The 22,347-nt window shown below is 36.0% G+C and overlaps 1 protein-coding gene across 2 annotated transcripts in view; it reads left to right on the forward strand.

Annotated features, from left to right (window-relative positions):
• The window catches only part of IFT57 (intraflagellar transport 57), a 58,588-nt gene extending 38,073 nt beyond the window's left edge, over positions 1 to 20,515 (forward strand). Inside the window, exons 7-11 of one of the 2 annotated variants that reach the window (XM_082460499.1) lie at positions 14,868 to 14,939; positions 15,739 to 15,870; positions 17,362 to 17,424; positions 19,242 to 19,308; positions 20,319 to 20,515. In XM_082460499.1, the coding sequence (XP_082316625.1) occupies positions 14,868 to 14,939; positions 15,739 to 15,870; positions 17,362 to 17,424; positions 19,242 to 19,308; positions 20,319 to 20,497 (513 nt within the window). In that variant the 3' untranslated portion in view covers positions 20,498 to 20,515. The remainder of the gene's footprint in view (positions 1 to 14,867; positions 14,940 to 15,738; positions 15,871 to 17,361; positions 17,425 to 19,241; positions 19,309 to 20,318) is intronic. The other variant, XM_082460500.1, reaches the window with a different exon arrangement.
• The last annotated feature ends 1,832 nt before the right edge of the window (positions 20,516 to 22,347 follow it).

Genomic DNA, 22,347 nt, shown 5'->3' on the forward strand with positions numbered 1-22,347 from the left:
CAAGCTTTTATTTGGCTTTGTGGAAATAAACAGAGGCCGCCTAAATGAGAACAGGCAGAGGCTATTCAGAGCTTGCCATAGCAAGGGAGTCAGCCCTGACCACTTGCGTCGGCAGAGAACTTAAGGCACGCAGGAGAATTTGAAAGACTTGTAGTGGAAAAAAGGGAAGGCTTCAAGTATGTTCAGATGTGACTGGAAGTTTGGAGGTGGGCTAACTAGAAGTAGGGCCTCTCATGTGATTGGTTAGGGGAGGATATTTGGCTTTGTCTAATTGGTCCTACATTGGAAATGCGGGGCGGGGCGGGAGAGTGTGGTTTGAGCAAAAATTGGGGAAGCTGACAGTTACTAAGTCCTGACCATTTCGGTCAGTTGCTACAGAGGTTGTAATTGGCTTTCTGGACTAGTTGCCACAGATTGTGGGTCAGAATTCTAAATATTTTGGGTAATGATCTAGCTGTTATCTGTTGTCCATTTGTATGTTCAGCTTCTCAACTTCATTCACTGAACTGAGGGAAAGTGTCTTCTTAAAATGATCACTCTTATTAATCTTTATCAGGAGAATGATTTTTTTCAAGTCAAGGGTTTTTACAAAGAAACTAAGTAATCATTAATAATATTTATTTCTGTTCCCCAGAAATAAAGAAGAGCAGCAAGCGTGAAATCAGTTTTCAACTAAACCTTACATAGGCCCTTTTTTTTCAGTTATGCAGTATTTATTCCGAAAAGATTGTATACTGTAATGATTTAATATTAGGTATTTAATGCAATGAACAAATGTTTTATCGTGCTTTAACGCCCTGTGGATATTGTAATTAGAATTTTGATTAATGACTTAAATAGACTTTTTTCCAAATTATAATTAAATGTTTCCTGCTTTGTTGTTTTAAAAGATAGTTGGCTAGGTACCCCCTTCATTCCACCAAAATGTATTTAGTAATTATGTAAATCTTCAGGTTCATTACAAGGAATTTAGATAAAGAGATTATTTTTTATTTAAGGCTTAGGAAGTACTACAGCATGTGTTTCTAGTTATTTCAAGCCTTTGCTTTACTGAACTGCTTTTTTACATCTTTACCTGTTCTTCAGTGTCCAACTTTCTGAAGGTTGCAGTTGTAAAAAGAACCTTAAACTTAAATTTCAACTCTAAGCAATTGGATTTCGTTTTAATGTAAATAAATCGTACAGGTGTTGCCTTGGGTAATTCACAGCAGGAAACCTTTTGGAAAGAGTCGTTCTGCTAAGGATGGAATCATGACAATAGTCTTGAGCTCTTGGGCTCTCTAGTCACTGTGAGAGCCAAAACCTAAGAGGGAATAGAGAGGCCTTCATTAATCAGCAGGTGGAATTCCATTTAAATGAACCTGGGAGGACCACAGAATTGCCATATTAGATCTAAGTCTCTTGAAATTGGCAGCCAAATCATGCAGAAATGGACAATGGTAGGCTTCCTCTTTTCACTCTTGTAGACAAATCTATATCTGGAAGCAATGGAGGGTATTTTTTTTCATTCCGAAGCAGTGGAAGGTCAACTTGCTTTGACCTTCTGCCATCACTGTGTTTGGATGCAGTGTAATAAAATGTAGCTTTCTAAATATTTCTGACCTGTAGGGATTTATAAATTTTTATAGTTTTGGAGTAAAGAGCATTTCTCAAGACTTGTACTCTGGTTGCTGGATAGGCTATGTTGATAGGTTTCTTGCAGTCATGAGCAAAAAAGTATAATATATTCTGTGGGCTAGGATACAGGAATACATTTTACATATATGTTCCTCATAAAATGGGATTCTGCCTGTTATTTAAATAACGGAGAAACCACATTTATAATTCTTACAGATGTGCTGGTAGACAGACCTTTTGTTGAAACATAGTCACACAATTTTTAAAAAATAAGGAACCAAATTTTTAAAAATCAGCTTTTGCAATTACCAGTAACACATGTAAATACAGGTGGCAATAAGCTGGTCTTCATGAGACTCCATGCAGGAGTAATAGCTCCAATTACTGTCACAAATGTTTGTAATTGTATCCATTGCTGCCAGACAGTAAATGCTTTTTAATATAGTAAGGCCGTAAATGTACATGCTGCCGTTGTTTAAACAAAATACAATTTTCAGCAAATTTATCCTTGAAACACCTGCTGTAATCAAAAAGAGGTGAATGCTATCAAAATAAACTGCCTAAATTAACTAGACACACATACATTTTTAGAGCAGCCGGTGTGATTACTCAACTGCCACGTCGTCTCAGAGAATGAGGAAGTATTCACTGATGGACTTTTACAGGCAAGCTTTCTTTAAGGGAGACTACACAAAACAGAATACCGTTTTGGATTTTTGTATTATTTTTAAAATATGGTGTTATTTGGTGGACTTTAAGTTGTGTTCTCAAGTTCAACGTTTTTTTTTTTTTTTTCCTTTGTAGCATGTGGGTCATGGACAGGGTTGTGGGAAAGAATACTATGCTTAAATTATACATTTGAAAATACTGCATCGGGGTGTAGAAAAACCCAGCCATCCTTAAGCAACTGGAAACGATTTTTAGCTGCTTCTGTCCCAATCTTGTTGAACATTCAGGATATTCTGTGTTTAAAGTTAGTTGATGATGCCATCCTTCCTATTTACCCTGAGCATGATAAATGTTTCAACTGGATCCGGAAAGGTTTCATTTATCACAAGTTGAAATAGGAGAACAAGTGTTTTTGCTTTAGAGATTACCATCATCTGTAACTAAAGAGCATCAACAGTGGTAGATTTTTAAGGAAATAACCAATAAAGACTGCATGTTATGTAAATGCTAAGGAGGAAAGTTACTAATGCCTCATGGTAGGTATACCTCAAATAGACATTTGTGATTGAGAGCATTGAGTTAATACACATTGATTATAATTGAAATTTCTAGCCTAAATATATCATTATTACAAAGTATAATTTCATGTTTCCCTTTACTTAATATAAAATATGAATTGAAGCAGAAACCATTTATCGTATGGACCTCCCTATAAAATGCACTTTTTAATTGCCTTGACTCATTTTTCCAATCAACAGTATTAGAGCAGTTCTCACTATCAGAGTGTTTTATTACAAATTTCTTAATATTTGGACAAATTGTTACCCCCATAGTCTTTATCCCATTATATGTGATTGTTTCTTTAGGCCAAGGTAGTGATTTAATGTTTCTTAGTTCTTCAGATACGGAGACGACTCCATTTTTTCAGTTTTTGTTTTTTGAGTATCAGTATGAGATCAAAGTTTTGACTAGTAGATTATCAAAGTTGAGAGGGACTGGCGAGGTCATCTCTTCCGGCCATCCACCGTGGCTCCTCAGCATCCTGTGAAACTGACATTCTGAGTCAGGCTAAGAGTGTTCCTGCATTCTCAGAAGGCCCCCCGTCTCTGCCTTGCCAAATCTCTTCTCAAGGCTTGCAATGCCTTCTAAAGTCTGGAAAACCTCACTCAGAAGATTTGTGTGGCCATAGAAAAGGGGTGTGGATAGAATAAGCATGAATAATAAGTCTGAGTCAACATGTGGAAATGCTTAGTAACAGATGGTAGTCAGTAAAGATAATCTCTGAACACACATTAGAAATGTAATCATTTTACTAACAAGGTATTTTATGGAGAGATTATGGATCTCCAGTTTCAGTTCAATTACAGGCAGGTGTGAGAAGCCAGGTGGCTGTTATGATAGCCTTTGCTTACCCTCTATGCACACGTATTATTTTTCTCTACAAGAGCAATATCTAGAAAGCAAGAACTTTCCCGAGGAAACATATATTTCCAGCCTGATTCCCACACCCCCTGCAACAAATACACACATACAGCATACAGCACACGTACATAGTGAACTCTTCCTAAGTCGTATGTCTAGTTCTTTGAACACTTATGAAGAAAAATCATGCTCTCACACCACAAAGATGTATACCACAGAAGACTCTAAGCTGCTGACAATTAAAGAAAAATGTCACATTTAAAAATTCAGGAAAGCCGCACTCTGCAACTATCCTGCAACCTGATGGGCATTTTTCATTAAGAAAGTAATCTCATGAAAAAGTTACTTAATTTAATGGACAGTCTCTCTCTCTCTCTCTTTCTCTCACACGTACACACACACAAATACACACATAAATGTGAGCAGTGTTGAAGCTGAAAATTAATCTAACAATTAGAACAGGAAGAAGAGATGGCAAAACTGCTTGTGCAAAGTGGCAAAAGGAGAGAATACAAATAATGTTCCGTCATTAGAGAAGGGAGTGTTCTGGGTGGAGGAGGGAAATACGCTGCTCATATCCTTGCAAAGAGCATGATAAATTATTGACCTGTCCCAAAAATATTTGCTACAGTGAACTTAGACATATGCAACTCCTTCTATCAAGCTGTCTTCTCTGCCTCTTTCATTTAACCTGATTTCCTGCCATCAGATTTCCAGAGAATTTTATCATTGACTGTGGATGGAGTATTAAATGTGTCACAGGAACATCAGTATTCCACAGTGAAATCTTGAGACTGATCACTTTGGGACTGCAGCTCACCCTTGGCCCTACCTCTCTACCACTGCAGCTACAGTTATCATTTTAATAACTAAGTCTGTCTCTCTGTGGTTAAAACAGAGATGAATTGTCCAGATCCCCTTCCAAACAAGGACTTGCCACCGAGCCGCAGAGAGTGCGGTCAGCAGACAACCTCCAGCTGTCTGCTCCTTCAGTGCAGAGCTGCCTAACTCAAGGTTGTGCCCTTCCAGGGGAGCCCACATCTGGCTTATGTGAGTTGTTTATAGTTTGTGACATAAATAATGCTGATTTGAAAATTCTTGAAGTGTCTTTTGGGAAACATAAGTACACCTTTCTCCTGCAGTTTCTGCTCAGAGTGAAATTGCTAGGTCATAGTGTCTGCATATTTGAAAGTGGTTATACAAATTTATACTCCTAGCAGTGTCTGAAAGTTCCAGTTGCTCCCCTCTTCATCAACATTTAGTATTGGTTCAGTCTTTTTTATTTTAGTTATCCTGGTAGGTTTGTTGTGATGTCTCACTGTCATTTTAATATGCATTTTCCTGATGACTGATGAAGTTGCGCCCCTTTCCATATGTTTATTTGGCAATTGGATATTCTCATTTGTCTTTTGCTATTGGGTTATCTGCTTTTTCTTTTGATTTATAGAAGTTCTTTATATACTCTGGATATGAGTCCCTTGTCAGATATATGTATTGCAAATATCTACTCTTTAGCTTCCTTTTCACTCTTATTGGTGTATTATGGCGGCTTAATTTTAACATACTCAAAATGATCTCTTTTGCGGGGAGTGGAGTATGGCTAATATTTATGTTTTAATCTTTGTTTAAAGAATCTTCGTTTACTCTTTGTTTAAATCTATGTTTAAGAATCTTTGCTTCCCCCGGTGTTGTGAACATATTCTCCTGTTTTCCTTTTGATGCCGTATTGTTTCACCTTTTGCAGTGAGATCTACAGTCCATCTAGCATTTATTCTTGTGTACAGTGTGAGGGTGTGAGGTAGAACTCAAGATTTATTTGGTTTTCATATGTATATGCAGTTGACCCAGTTTATTGAAAAGGTTATCCTTTTACCAGTGCTCTGCTTTGTCATAAAAAGAGAACATGTTTGTGAGGGTCTGTATCTGGACATTCTGTTCTATTACATTGGTCTATTTGTTTCAGTGGTATCTTTTAGATTTTATTTTCTGTTTATTTGTTGCTGTTATATAAAAATACATTTCTCTGTGTGTGTATATTTGTACACATCTCCAGCAAACTTGCTAAATTCACTTATTCTAACCATAAGCCTGTAGATTCTTTTGCATTTTCTGTGTATACAATTATATCATCTGCAAATAACATCAATCTCATTTCTTTCTTTACAAGCTTATCCCTTTTATTTCCTTTATCTTGCTTGCAGTACCTAGTCTATGTTGGATATAAGTGGCATTAGCAGGGGGGAAGCTTTCAGTATTTCAATTTTACCATTAAGGATGATGTTAGCTTTATGACTTTCACAAATATCATAAGGTAGATTAGTGAACTTTCCTTTGGTTCCTAGTTTGCTGAGTTATTATTATGAATGGATGTTAAATTTTTTCAAGCAATTTTTTTTTTCCTTCATCTATTGAGATGACCATTTGACTTATCTCCTCTTTTTTCCTCTCTTGTTATGGTGGATTATAATGGTTGATTTTTTTTTTACTCTCTCCATTTTATTGCTAAACAATCAATATATTTGTTAACAAGCAGTTGACTTTTATGCAATAACATGTATTGTTTGTATGTCAGGCCATAAATGTTATCACTTACAATATAGCAAGGGAAAACCAAAACACAAATAAATGAATTTTTGTTAGAACAAAATATATTAAATATATTCAATAAAAAAGCAAAGTGTTTCTTCCACAAAAAGAACTTTTACTCCCAAATGAGAAAGAAAATTGAAGCATGAAAAAAGCTGAGGAGGGAGAAGGAGGTAGGCTTAAAGCAGACACAGTTTGTCACTGGCTGTGAAAGTTTATGGTGCTGGTTTTTGTATGAACATATGTCTTCAGTTGTCTTTGTGTACTTGGCAGCAATTCCAACAAGTGGAAATGCTGGATTGTATGGTAAGTTTATTAACTTTTTGAGGAAATACCAAGTGTTTTCCACAGGGGCTATACCATTTTACATTCCTACAAGCAGAGGGTTTAGGATTCTAATTTCTCCACATCTTTGTTAAAACTTGTTAATTTCCTTTTCCTTTTCAAAAAAAATCACCTTCCTAGTGGATATAAAGTGGTATTTCATTGTGGTTTTAAAACTCTTCCCTGATGACTAATGATGTTGAGTATCTTTTCAAGTACTTGTTAACTATTTGTGTATCTTCCTTGGAAAAAATGTTTGTTTAAGTCTTTCGCTCATTTTTAAATTGGGTTGTCTTTCATCTTGCATTATAAGAATTGTTTATATATAATGGGTACTATCCCATTATCAATTATATGATTTGTAAATATTGCTTCCCCTTCTGTGGGTTACCTTTTCACTTTTTTGATGGTTACCTTTTCACTTTTTTGATGGTTCCCTTTGAGCCAAAATTTTTAATTTCAGTGAAGTTCAACTTATCTGTGTTTTCTTTTGTTGCTTGTGCTTTTGATGTCATAATTAAGAAGTCCTTGTCTAATCCAAAGCCATGAAGACTTACACCCATTTTTCCTCCCAAGAGTTTTCTAGTTTCAGCTCTTATATTTAGGTCTTTGATTCATTTTGCGTTAATTTTTATATTTTATGTGAAGTACAGGTCCAAATTCATTGTTCTGAATATAGATATCCAGTTGCCTCATGATTATTTGTTGGAAAGACTATTCTTTTCCCATTGAATGGTCTTGGCCCCCTCGTTGAAAATCAGTTGACCACAGATACGTGGGTTTATAACAGTATTACTCATAATAGCCAAAAGGTGGAAACAACACCAATGTCCATCAATTGATGAATGAATAAAGTAAAGATTGTATATCCATACAATGTGATATTATACAGACATGGAATAATATTCAGCTTTAAAAATAAAGGAAATCCTGACTTTTGTGACAACATGGATGAAGCTAGAAGACATGATGCTAAGTGAAGTAAACCAGACGCAGAAAGACAAACATTGTATGATCTCTGTTATAAGAGGAATCTGAAATAGTCAAATTCATAGAAGCATGTAGCAGAATGGTGGTTGCCAGGGGCTGGGGATAAGGGGAAATGGAGAGAGATGATCAAAGGATACAAAGTTTCCATTATGCAAGATGAATACATCCTGGAGATCTAATATAGAGCAGTATGAATATGGCTTACAATACTGTATATAATGGTTGATTTTTGAGTATTAAACTAACCTTGCCTTTTGGAATAAATGCAACTTAATCATGTTATATTATCTTTTTGTATATTACTGGATTCTATTTCCTGGTATTTTGTTGAGGATTTTTATATCTATATTTACAAAAGATATTAATCTTTAATTTTCTTGTTTTTTAAGTGACTTTGTCAGGCTTTAGTGTAATGCTATGCAGTTCTTATAAAACAAGTTGGCAATTGCTCTCCCTTTTTTTCCTGTTCTCTGGTAGAATTCATATAAGGTTGCTGTTATTTCTTTCTTAAATGTTTGAGAAAATTCATTGATAAAGCCATGTAGGTGTGGCTATTTCTTTGTGAGAAAGTTTTTAATTATATATGTTTATCCTAAAATGTTTTAAATATATTTTTTCATTATACAGTTGATATATAAATACATTCTTATAAAAATTCAAATATTAAAGATAAAACTAAAGTCTCCTTTAACTAAACTAAAGTCTCCTTTAATTTAATGGGGCGATGGCCCCATTAAAATTTCTAGTTATGCTTTACTGCATTTCATCAGGGGAATGACATGATATGATATAGTGGTCTTTGCAGGTTTAGGCTCTACCACTGTGTGAGCTTGGGAAGCCTACTTTAAAGTAGCTGCATCTCAATACCCTCGTAAAGTTTTTCAGAGAATTGTATGCGATGATGTACGAACAGTGCCGAGCACAGTGCCTGACACTTATGAAGCATCCCTGAATGTTAACATTGAAGTAGTTGTTGTTAGACTTAGAAAGATCTCAAAATGGCTGTGAGGTACATAGGATCTCCTCCCCAGAGTGATCTTGAAAATCCCTAGAGAAAGTGAATTCAGAGCTGAAACAAAGGCCTAGTAAGAAAAAATGGGTTAGGCACCTTTAACAGAGGGAGCCCATAAAAGCCCTTGTAAATATTTTTATAGTCATTAAAATAAAACTGCAAAAGCAGAACAATGAATTAAGATTTCATCACTAATTATTCATAACAGAATTGAGGGAGGAACAGTAAGAATAGAGGAGAAAAGGGGGGTATATGGCAGAAGTTGCATTTTGTGATGGACAGCAATTCAAGACACGTCAGAGCCTTGGGGCCCTGCGCCTGCCCTTGGGGGAGAGGCAGGGCCCCTGCTGCCAGAGTCAGCTGTGCTCTGGCATGTACGTTTCCTGAGCCCAGGAGAAAACCATCCCAGTACACGTGAAGGTGCCTCCCTCAGCTTTTCTGTATCAAGAGTCCTTTGGCACTCTGCCTCTCCACACGTAAAGAAGCTCAAACTTGGGTGAAAAAAAACTGAGAGTTTGACATTTCACAAGTTGTAAATTAGTGTAACTTATACACAGATAGAAGTTCCATTTGCCATGCTTAGCTCATGTTTCAGTCTGTCTTTCCCCTGCAGTTTCAGAGAGGCACTTTAAGCACCGAGCTGGAGATCCAGGCAAAGAAACAAAATGTCTCTGTGTCCACAAAGGAAATTGTTGAGGTGCTGTTGTGTTGAAGGAAAACCCAGAGATCCGTATAGTCTTCCAGTCACCTTAACTTCTGCAACAAGATCTCATATGTTGTGATTTTACGGTATACTGTGAATCACCATCTGCAGAGATGTCATCACAATTCTCCAGTTTCTGAAAAAAGGGAGATATATAATTTGGTGCTAAAGAATTTGGAGCCAGGAGGGGAGTTATAGTTCAACAATACCTTTGCCATCTACCGCACAGGTGACAGAGAGAATTACACATGAGATTGTGTATGAAAGGATTTTTAAAAATAGAAAGTCTAAAGAAATGATATTCTGTTTCATTATTAGTCTTCTCATTTCCATAGAGAGGAAATGTGCTAGATTAGGCTAAAAGCTCAACTTCAACAGAGATCAGAAATGATGCTTAATAGACATACGTAGAGCACTTCGGAATGGGTGACTAGTAACCTCCAGTGGCCCATGTGGTCTCACTTGATACATAACAAAAAGAATTCTTGGTTTACCTTAGATACTCTTTGGTAGTTCATTTTATCATAAAGAAAAGCAGCATATAATATGTGGGAAAAGCACTGGTGTGGAGTGCTTTCCACTTCCCAGACATAAAACTTTGGAAAGGTCATTTAACCTATCTGATTCTTTTCTGTCCCTGTAAATTATGTATATATAGTCAGTTTCTTGGTATCACAAAGCACCCCCAAATCACAGTGGTTTACAGTAAGAATAGCATGCATTTATTCTCACTCAAGATACACATCTGCCGAAGTGTGGCACACCTGTGGCTCTATTCCAGCTATGCTCCATGTTTCATATTCTCAGACCTAAAGGATAAACCCCTCTGTGGGGCATGCCTATTATCATGGCTGAAAGAAAGGGCAAGAGAGCTGGTGGATGCCTCTTACAGCTTCTGCACAGTCCTGGCATAGGCCGTGTCCATCATCATTCTACTGGCCAAAGAGAAGCACAGGGCCAAGGCCAGCATCACTGGAGCCGTGAGGTGCAGTCCTCCCACAACCAGCCAGCAAGTCACATAACCTCTTACAGGGAAGGATAGTGGTGAAAAAGAAGGGATGAGAATATCTACTTAGTGCTCCAAACCTTTGTGAGTCTCAAGTAAGGAAAGATGTTTAAAAGTGCATTGTAACCCAATGGATTCTCTCTTGTTTAAGAATAGCTATTATTGTTTAACAGTTCCTTTTACTGTTACTTATTTGGAGGATCAAATCCTTACATATCATTAAAACCTATATTCTCCATTCTAACCACAAACGTTTGTAAAGTTTTTAACCATCTCAGTTGCAGTTCTTTAAAAGCTGTGTATTCATGTCTTTAAACTGTTACAAGTACAGTCATTTATGTTCTCTATTATAACTATATTAAACCCCTTTTGGAAACGTCTTGGGCACCCAGAAAGTTTTTGACATTTTTTTCCCCTGATGATTAAAAGTGACAAAATTCTCTTATAGGAAATTTGGAAAATGTTGTTAGGATGAGGAAGAAATTAAAAACACCAGTATTCAAATCCCTGTGTTAATACACACATACAGATATACACAAATATTAATTTTTACTAAATTGGACAACTAATGAATATACCCTTTGGCAGTGTTTTTCCACATTACTGTATGCTGTTAACATGCATTTTTTCTGACTATGAAATATTTTGGGGAACATGAATTTAACATTTCAATATACAATATTAATGTATTTAATATGCAATCATATAGAATTCTAAAATCCAGTAATAAAGCGATCACTTATGAAACCACTACCCAACTTGAGAACTAGACCATTACAACGTTCTGGAAGTTATCTATGTGCTGCTCTGCGGCTGCCCCTTCCCACCTATAGGTAACCACTGTCCCCTGGTTTGTGTACTGTCATTAGCTGCTGCTGCCTCTTCTTCTTCGTGTTTTTGTTTGTGTGTGTGTGTGTGTGTGTGTGTTTTCACATATGTGTGTATCTCCAAATAGTGTGTATCCTTGAGTTTTGCTTTGAGCTTTGTAAAAACGGTATCATACCGCATTATTTTTAGGGGTGAAATGAACATTACAAAATTAGTTGAAATTGTCCTCTACTGTTAGGTATTTAGAGAGTCTTCTGCTGTTTTACACAGAACTTATACATTGATCTTTGTGTGTATCCCCAATTATTTCCTTGGAAATAATTTCTAGAGGTGAAATTGCTGGGTTAAAGGGTAAGAACACTTTTAAGGCTTATATAAAAATAGCTGTACATCAGGAAATGTGTCCACTTAGAAGATTTTAATAAAACAAACATTCAGATTTGCCTGAAGGATAATTATAAATCATTACTAGCTTTCCACTTTAAAAGGCAATAAGAATACACAGTGTTCCAGTGGCTTATCAAATTAAAAAGTCCAAAACCAAATTCCTCAATAATTCGGACTCCCTGAAATCTACTCTGTTCTTGTCACACTGTGATATTACTATCCTCTCAGTTCCTCAGACTGGAAACCTTACAAACATCTTCTCTCTATTGGCCCACCTCCACTTCAGCCACCCCTCACTTCCCCTTAGTCAGTAATCAAGTGCTGCTAATCTGTGTCTGCAATGTCCCTCGAATCCATCCCTTCCCTTCCATCCCCTGCTAATCTGTCATGTGGACAGTGACACAACCTCCTAACTGGTCTGCTACCTGTCTTCAGTCTCTTGCCTTTCTAATCAGTCCCTCACTCTGTTACTTTCTCAAAACACAGACTTGTCTTTAAAACTGAAACCAAAAGTCATTGATAACTCTCCATTATCTACAAGATGAAATCCACACTCCTTAATTAAAGCCCTTGATCTAATTCAACCTACCTCTCCAGCTTTGTTTCCTTGTAATTCACCTTCCACACTCCACACCAAGAACTTTTTGTGTTATCTTCTAGCCAGCCTGGGCTGCCTGTTCTCTATACACTTTCCTGTTTTTCTTTGTTCTTGTTACTCCCTCAGCCTAAAATACCCTTACTCTCCCCCTCCTTTCCAGTGTGTTGAAATGCTACTCATGCTTCAAGGTGCCACTGAAATGCCAGCTCCACCGTGGAGCTTAACATCAATGTAAGTTATCATAGTTATACTTCTTAGATGAGTCAGGCATGTTTTCTTCTCTCAAAATACTTTGAATATCAAAACATGAAAAAAATACATTTTTTTACATTTGCTGGATAGAAAATAATGCTGGGTAGAAAAAGCAGAACACAAACTATTTTAAACACATCAATTACAGTAAATTTTAAAACTATATATATATATAATGTATGTATAGATATATATACGTGTATGTTTATACATTTATATATGTATATATACACACATATACATATATATCTATTGACGGAGACAGAGACCGATAGGAATACTTGAGTTTGGTGTTTATTAAGCTTCTAAAATTCTTTTTGGAATCAGGCAGGATGAGTACTTCTTTAAAAAATTAATATAATGATACTTGCTAGGTTCATTATCTTTCATAAAGATGCTTGCTTGGGCTTAAGCAGGTTTCCATTTTGAAGCTTAACCATATTAGGTCTAGCTGCAGGAGGCCAGCCAGTTGCTTCTCCTTCCTGTTGCAGTATTGACTGGCTGAGCTGGAGGGCCTGTTTCCTGGCCGCACCTGTCTAGCCGTGGTCACAGGTGGTGAGCAGTGCCCTCAACTGTAAAATGAACGCCTTGCTCTAGACGACTGTTAGACGGATGAGTAGATGATCTTCAAGGTCCTTTCCACGCTCTGTGTTCTGAGATACTTTTCCGCTCATGAGACAGAAAAATGCTTAAGGACAAAGGAAAGTGCTGTTTGTTCTCTGCTCTAGCACTTTCTTTTTATTTATTTATTTATTTTTTTACATATCTTAAAATGAATTTAATACTCATTTATAAAAAAGTGATATAAAATAAATAGATCAATTCAGAGAAGGAAGAAATTGATATAAGTGAAATCAGAGGTAAATAAATAAAATAGCAAAATAATAAGAGCATATGGATAAAATAAAGCTAATTCTAATTTTTAACAAGTTAATAAAATATATATTCATTACAAAACTAACCAGGAATAACATAGGATAAATTAAAATATACATGTTCAGGAGGAGAATGACTATGTTAAGTATTATTAGATTGCAATGGATATTGAATAAATAATGAGTAAATAATTACAATGATATGTCAAAAATATCCACATACAAATCACTTTTTATAGAAAAATATTAATAAGTATCTGAATCAAAAGTGTAAATCATGGTAGCTCAAATTTTTGTTTTTTAAGGAACCTCCATACTATTCTCCACAGTGGCTATACCAATTTACATTCCCACCAGCAGTGTAGGAGGGTTCCTTTTTCTCCACACCCTCTCAGTATTTATTATTTGTAGATTTTTTGATGATGGCCATTCTGACCAGTGTGAGGTGATACCTCATTGTAGTTTTCATTTGCATTTCTCTAATAATTAGTACCATTGAGTGCTCTAGCACTTTCACTGGTGTCAAGCGGCCAGTTCCTCCTTTTATTAACTCTGAACTGCCAAGAGGTACTGCATGGGAATTAGTGCATTTGTCTTCTGATCCAGGTGCACCACCACCTCCGTGGCCTTGGGTGTGCCCCATTCTGTCGCTGGGCCTCTGCCTATCTCTGCAATGATGAAGGTCAGGCTAGATATTCTTTGAGGTTCTTTGCAGCTGTAATGTAATTTTATAATGGGTATGCGTGAAGTACCCAAGGATTTTTTTACCCTATGGTCACTGGCCCACGTTTCAAAGTTAAGAAGTCAGTAGAATGGGATTATTCACAAAATAGTTTTTCCTTCACAAAATAGTGTAGATAGCAAAGTGGAGCGTCAGGGCGTGCAAGCAGATATGTGTGACTGAGGGATATCCTGGCTCCATCACTTACTCCAACTCACCTTAGTATTTTTTCTCTTCTGATGAGTATTTCTCAAGTCTTAAAATTGTTACCTTTAGTAATGTAAACCAAACATTTTGAGGAGCTCTTGTAGGAAATTAAAATGTTGGATTAGAGAGTTCACATATGCACACAGATTCAGAGCGGTCTGGCGGTAGTACAGTACATCTCAAATATATGAACTCTACCATTACAGACTTCCTTTCTTAAGAAAGAGATTCCAAAGTCTGAAGAAGCGTCCCACTTCAATTTCAAGGGGCAAGCTAATATTTGATACATGTTACTTGATTCCAGAGTTACTTCTGGCAAACATAATTGTTACCGATTAAACAGGTATTTCTTTTCTAGCAATTAGAATTTTTTTCATTTTGATGGGTAGTCATAACTATTAACCACCAGCAGTGCAGGGATAATTTACATTCAAATTGTGAGACCTCACTCTGTGAACACATAAAATATAGATTTATTTAGAACCTTTTATCCTAAAGTGCTCTACACACATTTCTTTACAATCTGATTGCAAGCTATATATAGGACTCTCCCACCTGAAATAGGGCAGCAACCAAAGTAATTAAAATAAAGGATACAACTTCAAAAAAGTAGTGGAAAGAAGGAAATGTAATATTTTTTACTTGTTCCTATACGCTCTTATGCCTGTAGGATTGGAGAATCCATGTTGACCAAATGCACCAACACAAAAGTGGAATTGAATCTGCTCTAAAGGAGACCAAGGTATGTGAATTACTTCAGATGAGTACAGGAGTGCATTTACTCATCTGTGTAATACCTATTAAGGGAGAACATGAAAGGAAGAAAGACCCAATCCCTGCCCTTGAGGAGTTTCCTGATTGAATGTACCATCTTATGTTTCAACAGCCCTAACACTTAAACCAACTAAAGAAAGGTAACTATATAAAAGCAATATGATATATACCTAGTATATTATATACTCTAGATATCTAGGTAGGCGTATTAGAATCATTTCATCATTCTTTCCTCTCTGAATCTCAGGGGATAACAGCACCAGGCCAGCAACGCCTAGAACCTACAGCTTCCCAGGCTTGCTGCCCTGCCAGAAATAGGGACTTTTGGAGAATACCACAAAGAAGCAAAGCTGGAGTAAGAAGTTTTGGGTCCCAGACTAGAACTATAAGTTTAATGATCTACTTCCAACTGGAATATTCCAGTCATCTTTGAATTGTGCTATAAGAAAATCGTGTTATTCCCTTACCTACTTTGATTGTGAACTTTATATAAAGCACATTCCACTCACATATATTTTAGATTTGCGTAAGGACAAATAAATTGACCTACACTACCAGGTGCTTTTTTATTTTAACATTCTGCAAAGTGTGACCAAAATAATTTTCATTACAGACTTTTTCGTTGCTGAAAATTTCAAACTATCTTCTTTTTCATTGGTGGTTGAGAATTTGTGAGATGAATTGAGGGAGATTTAACCCATTTAAAACTACTTTAGAAAAATATATTTGTGAATTCTCTGTCTGCTAAAATTTCATAAAATTTCTAGGGATTTTTGGACAAACTTCATAATGAAATTAGCAGGACTCTAGAGAAGATTGGCAGCCGAGAAAAGTACATCAACAATCAGCTTCCGCACTTGATTCAGGAATATCGTGCAGCTCAAGCCCAGCTGAGTGAGGTAACTGAGGAATGATATCCAGGGTTCATTCCAATTAATGACCCTAATCCCTAAACTTGACACAGCATTTTTTTTTTTTTTAAGTTTTTGGCCTCACCCCACTGCACGTGGGATCTGATTTCCCCAACCAGGGATTGAACCCGCGCCTCCTGCACTGGAAGGCAGAATCTTAATCACTGGACCGCCAGGGAAGTCCCGACACAGGACCTCTCATTTGAGAATCATGAAATACTTTTCACAAACAGCAGCACATTGATTCTCTGCCCACTTTAGGAAGCAAATACAACTTGTCATCTCCATTTTACATGTGATAGAAATTATCTCCTAGAAGTCTTTAAATGTATTTCTTCATTTGATTTAAGTAAAAGAAGTCATATTGCTGAGAAACATGGCTTAGAACAGGAACAGAGTGTCAGGACACCTGGTTTTGTTTCTAAGTCTGCTGTTAATTTACTGTCTGAGTAGGAGGAAGTGGAATAGTGTGCATTTACATGTGTCAGGGGGAAAAGACATCCTTGCCATTGTGGCTTACAACCACATAATAAGTAATATGAAAGCAAGACACATTCGAAGACAAGCAGTTTAATTAATTAAATGAGCAATTTTTTTAATCTTTTCAAAGTTTTAGAAATTCAACCAAAATAAAATAAAACCTTCAGCCTTTCAGAGCAGCAGTGCGTTGTTCCAACAGTAGGGATCTAAAGGCTTTCCTTTGTGACTTATGCCCCCTCTTTCCTGATGTTGAGGAAGACTACTAATGTCTTCCTCAACAACTGCAAATGTCAGTTGAAGGCATATTTTTTTCTTTCAGCAGACAAGGTTAGAAGGAGAAAAAAATGGGAATAAACCTGAGATACTTCCATACTTTCAGAAGTTCTCAAAGACCAAGCAGAAAGTAACCTTCACTGTTTTATTATTTGTTTAATTAGTTATTCACACATATACACGTCTATTTGCAAATGTTCTTACTTTTAAAATGCTATAAAAAGTCTTTGATTAAAGCCACCCTGTATCTCTCAAACATTGATATTAAATAATTGATTAAGTTCGTTCCCAAGAACATATTCCATATTGTCATACTGTTTGTTAATCCTTATTAATTACGGATTCTGATGCTCTATTATGATTGATGTTTTAGAACATGTTTTCTCTGCATAGCATGCAGATTAGATCGACCATGAGCCATTGTCTGAACTGTTTAGGAACGGCTGAGGACAGTTTTTATTGTGAACCGTGCCCCTGTGAGTTACACAATTATTATATGAAGGTTAAGGTAGTTCATCGTTGTATAGTGCTTTTGTTAAATACATGGTGCCTATGAGGGACATAAAATAGCTACCGTTAAAATGTCACTTTTCACAATAGTATTCACAAACAAGGAGGGGCGTTGTCATAAAATGATATGCAGAAATTACAAACACAAAGAGGTCATATTTAAGTCATCTGCTTCTGTTTTGAACTTGCCATTAAACAACATGTTTTCTCCCTCAGGCAAGGGAGCGTTACCAGCAGGGAAACGGCGGAGTAACTCAAAGGACCAGACTCCTGTCTGAGGTACATACTGTGTGCTCCAGCCAGATTCTCACCTGTCAGCGGGGTACCGTGGTTCAGAGCCATGGATGGTTTAATCTGCTATGGCCGTGGGTTGTTTACTCTAGTGATTGCCTCCTGTGGCTCTAAAATCCTTTCCTTTAGGAGAAAATCCCTAAATTGTCTTATCAGTGAATCAATTACCTATTTATATACTACTTGTTTCCACACAATGCCTGAAGTTGTTTTACTAAATGTAACATAACACATGCTGATAATATTAGCACATTTATAATCTTCCTTAATCTTTTTTAAAACATAATAATTGTAGTTAATATATAGAAGAGTAGGTAAAGCATTGACTTAAATGTCTTATAATAAATTTTAATGTTAGTCTTTAAGAAATAAGATTTGTTTTTAGTGATCGTTGTTGGTAACTTGTGTGTGATCCTGCGTATTTCTCTGTCCACAAATTGGGAGTGGCTTGTAACCCTTTCCCTTCTAAAAACTTACAGAATATTTACATATAGTGTATTTATTTTCATCATCTTGCAGGAGATGTAAGACCTAACATATAACATACTACATGAATTATATTAGTAATACATATATATTATATATTAGGTCTTACCTATGTATATTTATATATGTATATTAATAATATATACTCCCATTTTTCACTGACTAGCTGAGAGGAAAAAAAGCCTTACAACAAGGTCAGTAGCCAATATGGGACTAAAGTCCAAGATTATCTTTGGATACAATCAAGTATAATTGTCACAAACTTTTCTGTATAATAGAATTAAGCTTCTTTTATGGAGATTATTTGAGGAGTAAATAGTTATTTTAAAATACTAAAAATATAACTTTAGAAATATTTAGACTCTAACCCTGTGGTGCTTCTAGGCAGATAAAACATTATACAGAAGTAAAGTGCTCACTTATGTTAGGTAAATTAACACTTGAAGGGAGTCCAGGGAACCATTTAGTTCTTTTGGAGTATGTAGTTATCCCCAGTTGTAACATTTCAGGTGCCTGAAAAAAAGTTAATTTGCTTTTACTTGGATGAGCACTTTATTCCCAAGGAAGTTTTTACTCACCAGCATGATAAAAATAAAGGCTACTAAGTTACAATAAATATGGTTTCATTCTAGATCATATCAAAATTTTTCAATTTTTAAAAGATGATATTTTCTACCTATATTTATGCTAGTTTGGAATTTATAGAGGCTATAGTAGTATAATTTTGAGTATGATATAGAGTACAGATTAGAGCCAATATCACAGCACAGTGTGCCTCTTGGAGTTCATGGTTTGGATAAAGCAGTTAGAATATTTTTATATATAGCCATATGGTGTAAATGTTATTTTTAGTGTCCTATAGAGGGAAAGGTGGCATATTCTCTTATAAAACTGTAATATTAAGAAAGATACATAGTAAACTTCTAGAAATTTAAAATCTTTTTAGGATGTTTGTGCTGTTTTAATGAATAACTGATCATTAGAGACTGGCATGGTAGATGCTAAGAGATAACTGCAAAGCTTGAGTGCCTGATGCCTAAAAAAACAACTTAGATCGTTTTTATTCTATCATGTTACAACCTGAGACAGTCAATAAAAAAATAATTTGGTGAAGTTTAACAATAGGAGCACTCTCAGAAGATAAAAAGCTTTGCATATCTGCACACTTTATTATTCAAATTATGTCCAGAATACTGCTAATATCTTTGTATCCCTTTATGTATGTATTATATCTGAATTAATTTTTTAATACATCATACAAAAATTTTGAAAGTTTATTAAAATCCAGTGCTCATGAAAACTTTTGTTTTCAATGAAAGGTTACAGAAGAGCTAGAAAAGGTAAAACAAGAAATGGAAGAAAAAGGCAGCAGTATGACTGATGGTGGTAAGTACACACTCATTTTAAGAAGAAAATGAGTAAAAGAAGAATATGTCTTTAAGAAATCTATTTTTAAAAGAGGTATTAATAAATAGGAAGTCTGCTTTTTAAAATGAATTTGTTTGAAGGGGAGGTACATGGTACAAAAATGAGGTCTGATAATCAGTATACTGTTTTCCTTATAAATGAGCTGAGGAGTCATAATGTTTTTACTGTCATTGAGGATTTTTTTAAAAATTCAAACTATATTAATTCAGAAATAGAGTAGGAGATAGTTAAATATGCACTTTGTTATGCCAGTTTAAAAAAATAATATTTTGTTCCATTTTCATCAAATGAGCTTCATTATTCCATTTTATGTACAAAAAAAGCACTAAGTGTATGCCCAAACAGCACAAAGGTGGTGATGTGATGACCTTTTTTTCCCCTCTTTCCTGGTAGACCTGACTGGGCAAGGGTCAAATAGAGAAGAATTAATAATCCTGCAGTAATCGTCCTCTGTTGTGAGCTAGTTACTTTGACATGGCCTAGTGGTGATTGCCTAAGGCCCTTCGTTGCTCTAGAAAGATTTTCTAGAGTTCCAGTGGAATATACTGAGTGATCTTTCAGAAGGTGATGTATAGGGGGTTTGCAGTATGTTTGAATGAGCCATTAGGTATGTCTTAAAGGTAGTTCTTCCTTCTCTTTTTCTTCCACTGTATCCCCTTTTCCTTTAGATAAATATACTAGCCCCTTAAAAAATACTGAAGACATTCTTAAACACACCTTTAGCAACTCTTCCTCTAGAAAAGAAAGGAGGTTCAGCCTCAGTACATCAAATGCTGCATCATTTCCCAGCCTAGAAATCTCAGGTGTTTAAAATGCCACAGCAAAACTGTGTGAATGTCAGTAAATTGTTGGCTGTGTTTTTAACCCCATTTTTGGCTTAAGACAAAGTGAGGAAAATGTCATACCATTCTGTAATACACTGATACTCCAAATGAATATTTTTATTCCATGTTATTTTCATTCTGCAGCTCCTTTGGTGAAGATTAAACAGAGCTTAACGAAGCTGAAGCAAGAAACTATTCAGATGGACATTAGAATCGGTGTTGTGGAACACACATTACTCCAGTCAAAACTGAAGGAGAAGTCCAACATGACCAGGGACATGCATGCCACAATCATTCCAGAATCTGCAATAGGCTCTTATTAAAACATATCGTTTTGCATGCTTCTGATTAGTTGTTTTTTTTATATCAAATCATATTTCATGTTGCATAGACTTCAAAACACAGTTATTCCTTTTAAAGCATGTTGAATGGGTATTTTTTACATATATACACACATATTGTATGTGTGTATACATACAATGAAGATTATGGATGGTCAAAGCCTTTCAACTGAATATAATATTTAATAAAGGAATGAAAAATTCTCACTGTCAAAGAAGCTTTCACTAATCATTACATATGTGAAAGCCCCCACCTGGTGGCTCACTGTCCTTATGGTTCCGTGCATTTGAGGAAGAGGTACATGATGCAGAATGTGTAGGACCCGTGCTTTCTGCAGGTGCTGCCGCTGCTGTCAGCACATGGACCCTTGACATAAGCCTGGCCCCTTCCACTGGATCCACACACAGTGATCACAAGTACTTCTGCACCCAGAGGCAGCCAGTGATGGCTGGGGATTCTTTCCAAGAACCCAAACTACCCTTGCCTCAGCTTTCTGGTTACCTAAAATTACACTTTTTAAAAAGAAAGCCTCAGAAAAATCTTCAGTATCTTTATTAACATTTGAAGTTTACTATTTATCACGAGCATTTCATGACTAAACTGATTTGATATCTTCTATGATCTAAGGCCACCTAATAAAAAATAAACATTTCAGTCATGTTTGGCTTTGCTCCTACAGTGATGAAAATGTATATACGTTTCTCAGTTCTACTTTTTTCTGTGGTATCAGCTATACTAAGGAATCATGCTGTAGCAGAAGGAGAGACAGCAAGTCATGTCAAGATCAGCCTCCTGATACTGGTGATCTTTACTTACACGTCTTACTGAGCAACTTTCTAGTCTGGGATTTCTAAATTGGTGAAATAAGCAATATTAGAGTGACCAAACTTGGAACTGGGGGAAACTGGTGAGATGCACTCAAACCACAAGATAGTCCACATTTATTTTTTGAAAAGAAGGGGGAAAATAAATTTATCTAGTGATAAATTTTGATAAGAATACATATATATACAACAAAAATAATAAAATCCCTTTCTCATTTTTATCTTAATATTTTATCCCCACCCCAATTTCTTTTTTTAGCCATTACTTTCTAGATATATACCCTCACACACACAAATCTTTTTCTTTCCTTCATACTCTCTAGTTCAAGATTGAGTTTAGATAGAAGAAAATCAGTATGTGTAAACTATTGCACAAGAGGGTGGCAATCGATACAATGGCAAAGTCAGTTTATTGAATTTGGGATAACAGGCAGTTTGAAAAAGTCCAAAATTTTTCCCTTCCTGTATAGTCAGAGGAAGGGGCAGAATAGAAAGTGTGAAACCTAACCTTTGGACCCACAAACTAACAGTGATTCCCCTGAAACTTATTTGCAGAGGTATTGTCATGGCTGAGTAGTTTTGTGATGAATTCAATCAATGCAGAGAACCCTTCTAGATAAATCAGACCTCTCCACAAAATGTACTTTTGCTTGGAAGCAAAGTGCACTCTTTGCTGCATGCAAATTCAGTAATCTAAGAATTCCAATAACTACTGTAAGCAACCTATTTTTACTTCCTTTGAAATAACCCAGTTTACTCAGGTTGGGTTGGGGGGGCCCTCCACTCTGTTTCCATAGAGCACTGTGAATAACTCTAATACAGAACTTATTGTACTATATTGTAATTGTTTTTTCCTCAACTGTCTCTAGTAGATTGAGCTGCTTGAGGACAAGGAGAAAGTCTTTTTCATTTCCATATTCCTAGCCAAGTCCTAGCACATAAGGTGTGACTTAGTAAGTGAATGGGTAGATGACTGGAATTATGCAGTTCCAGAATATCTTGTAGCT

Source organism: Balaenoptera physalus, assembly GCF_965194825.1.
Source record: "Balaenoptera physalus genome assembly, chromosome: 4".
Lineage (NCBI taxonomy): Eukaryota > Metazoa > Chordata > Mammalia > Artiodactyla > Balaenopteridae > Balaenoptera > Balaenoptera physalus.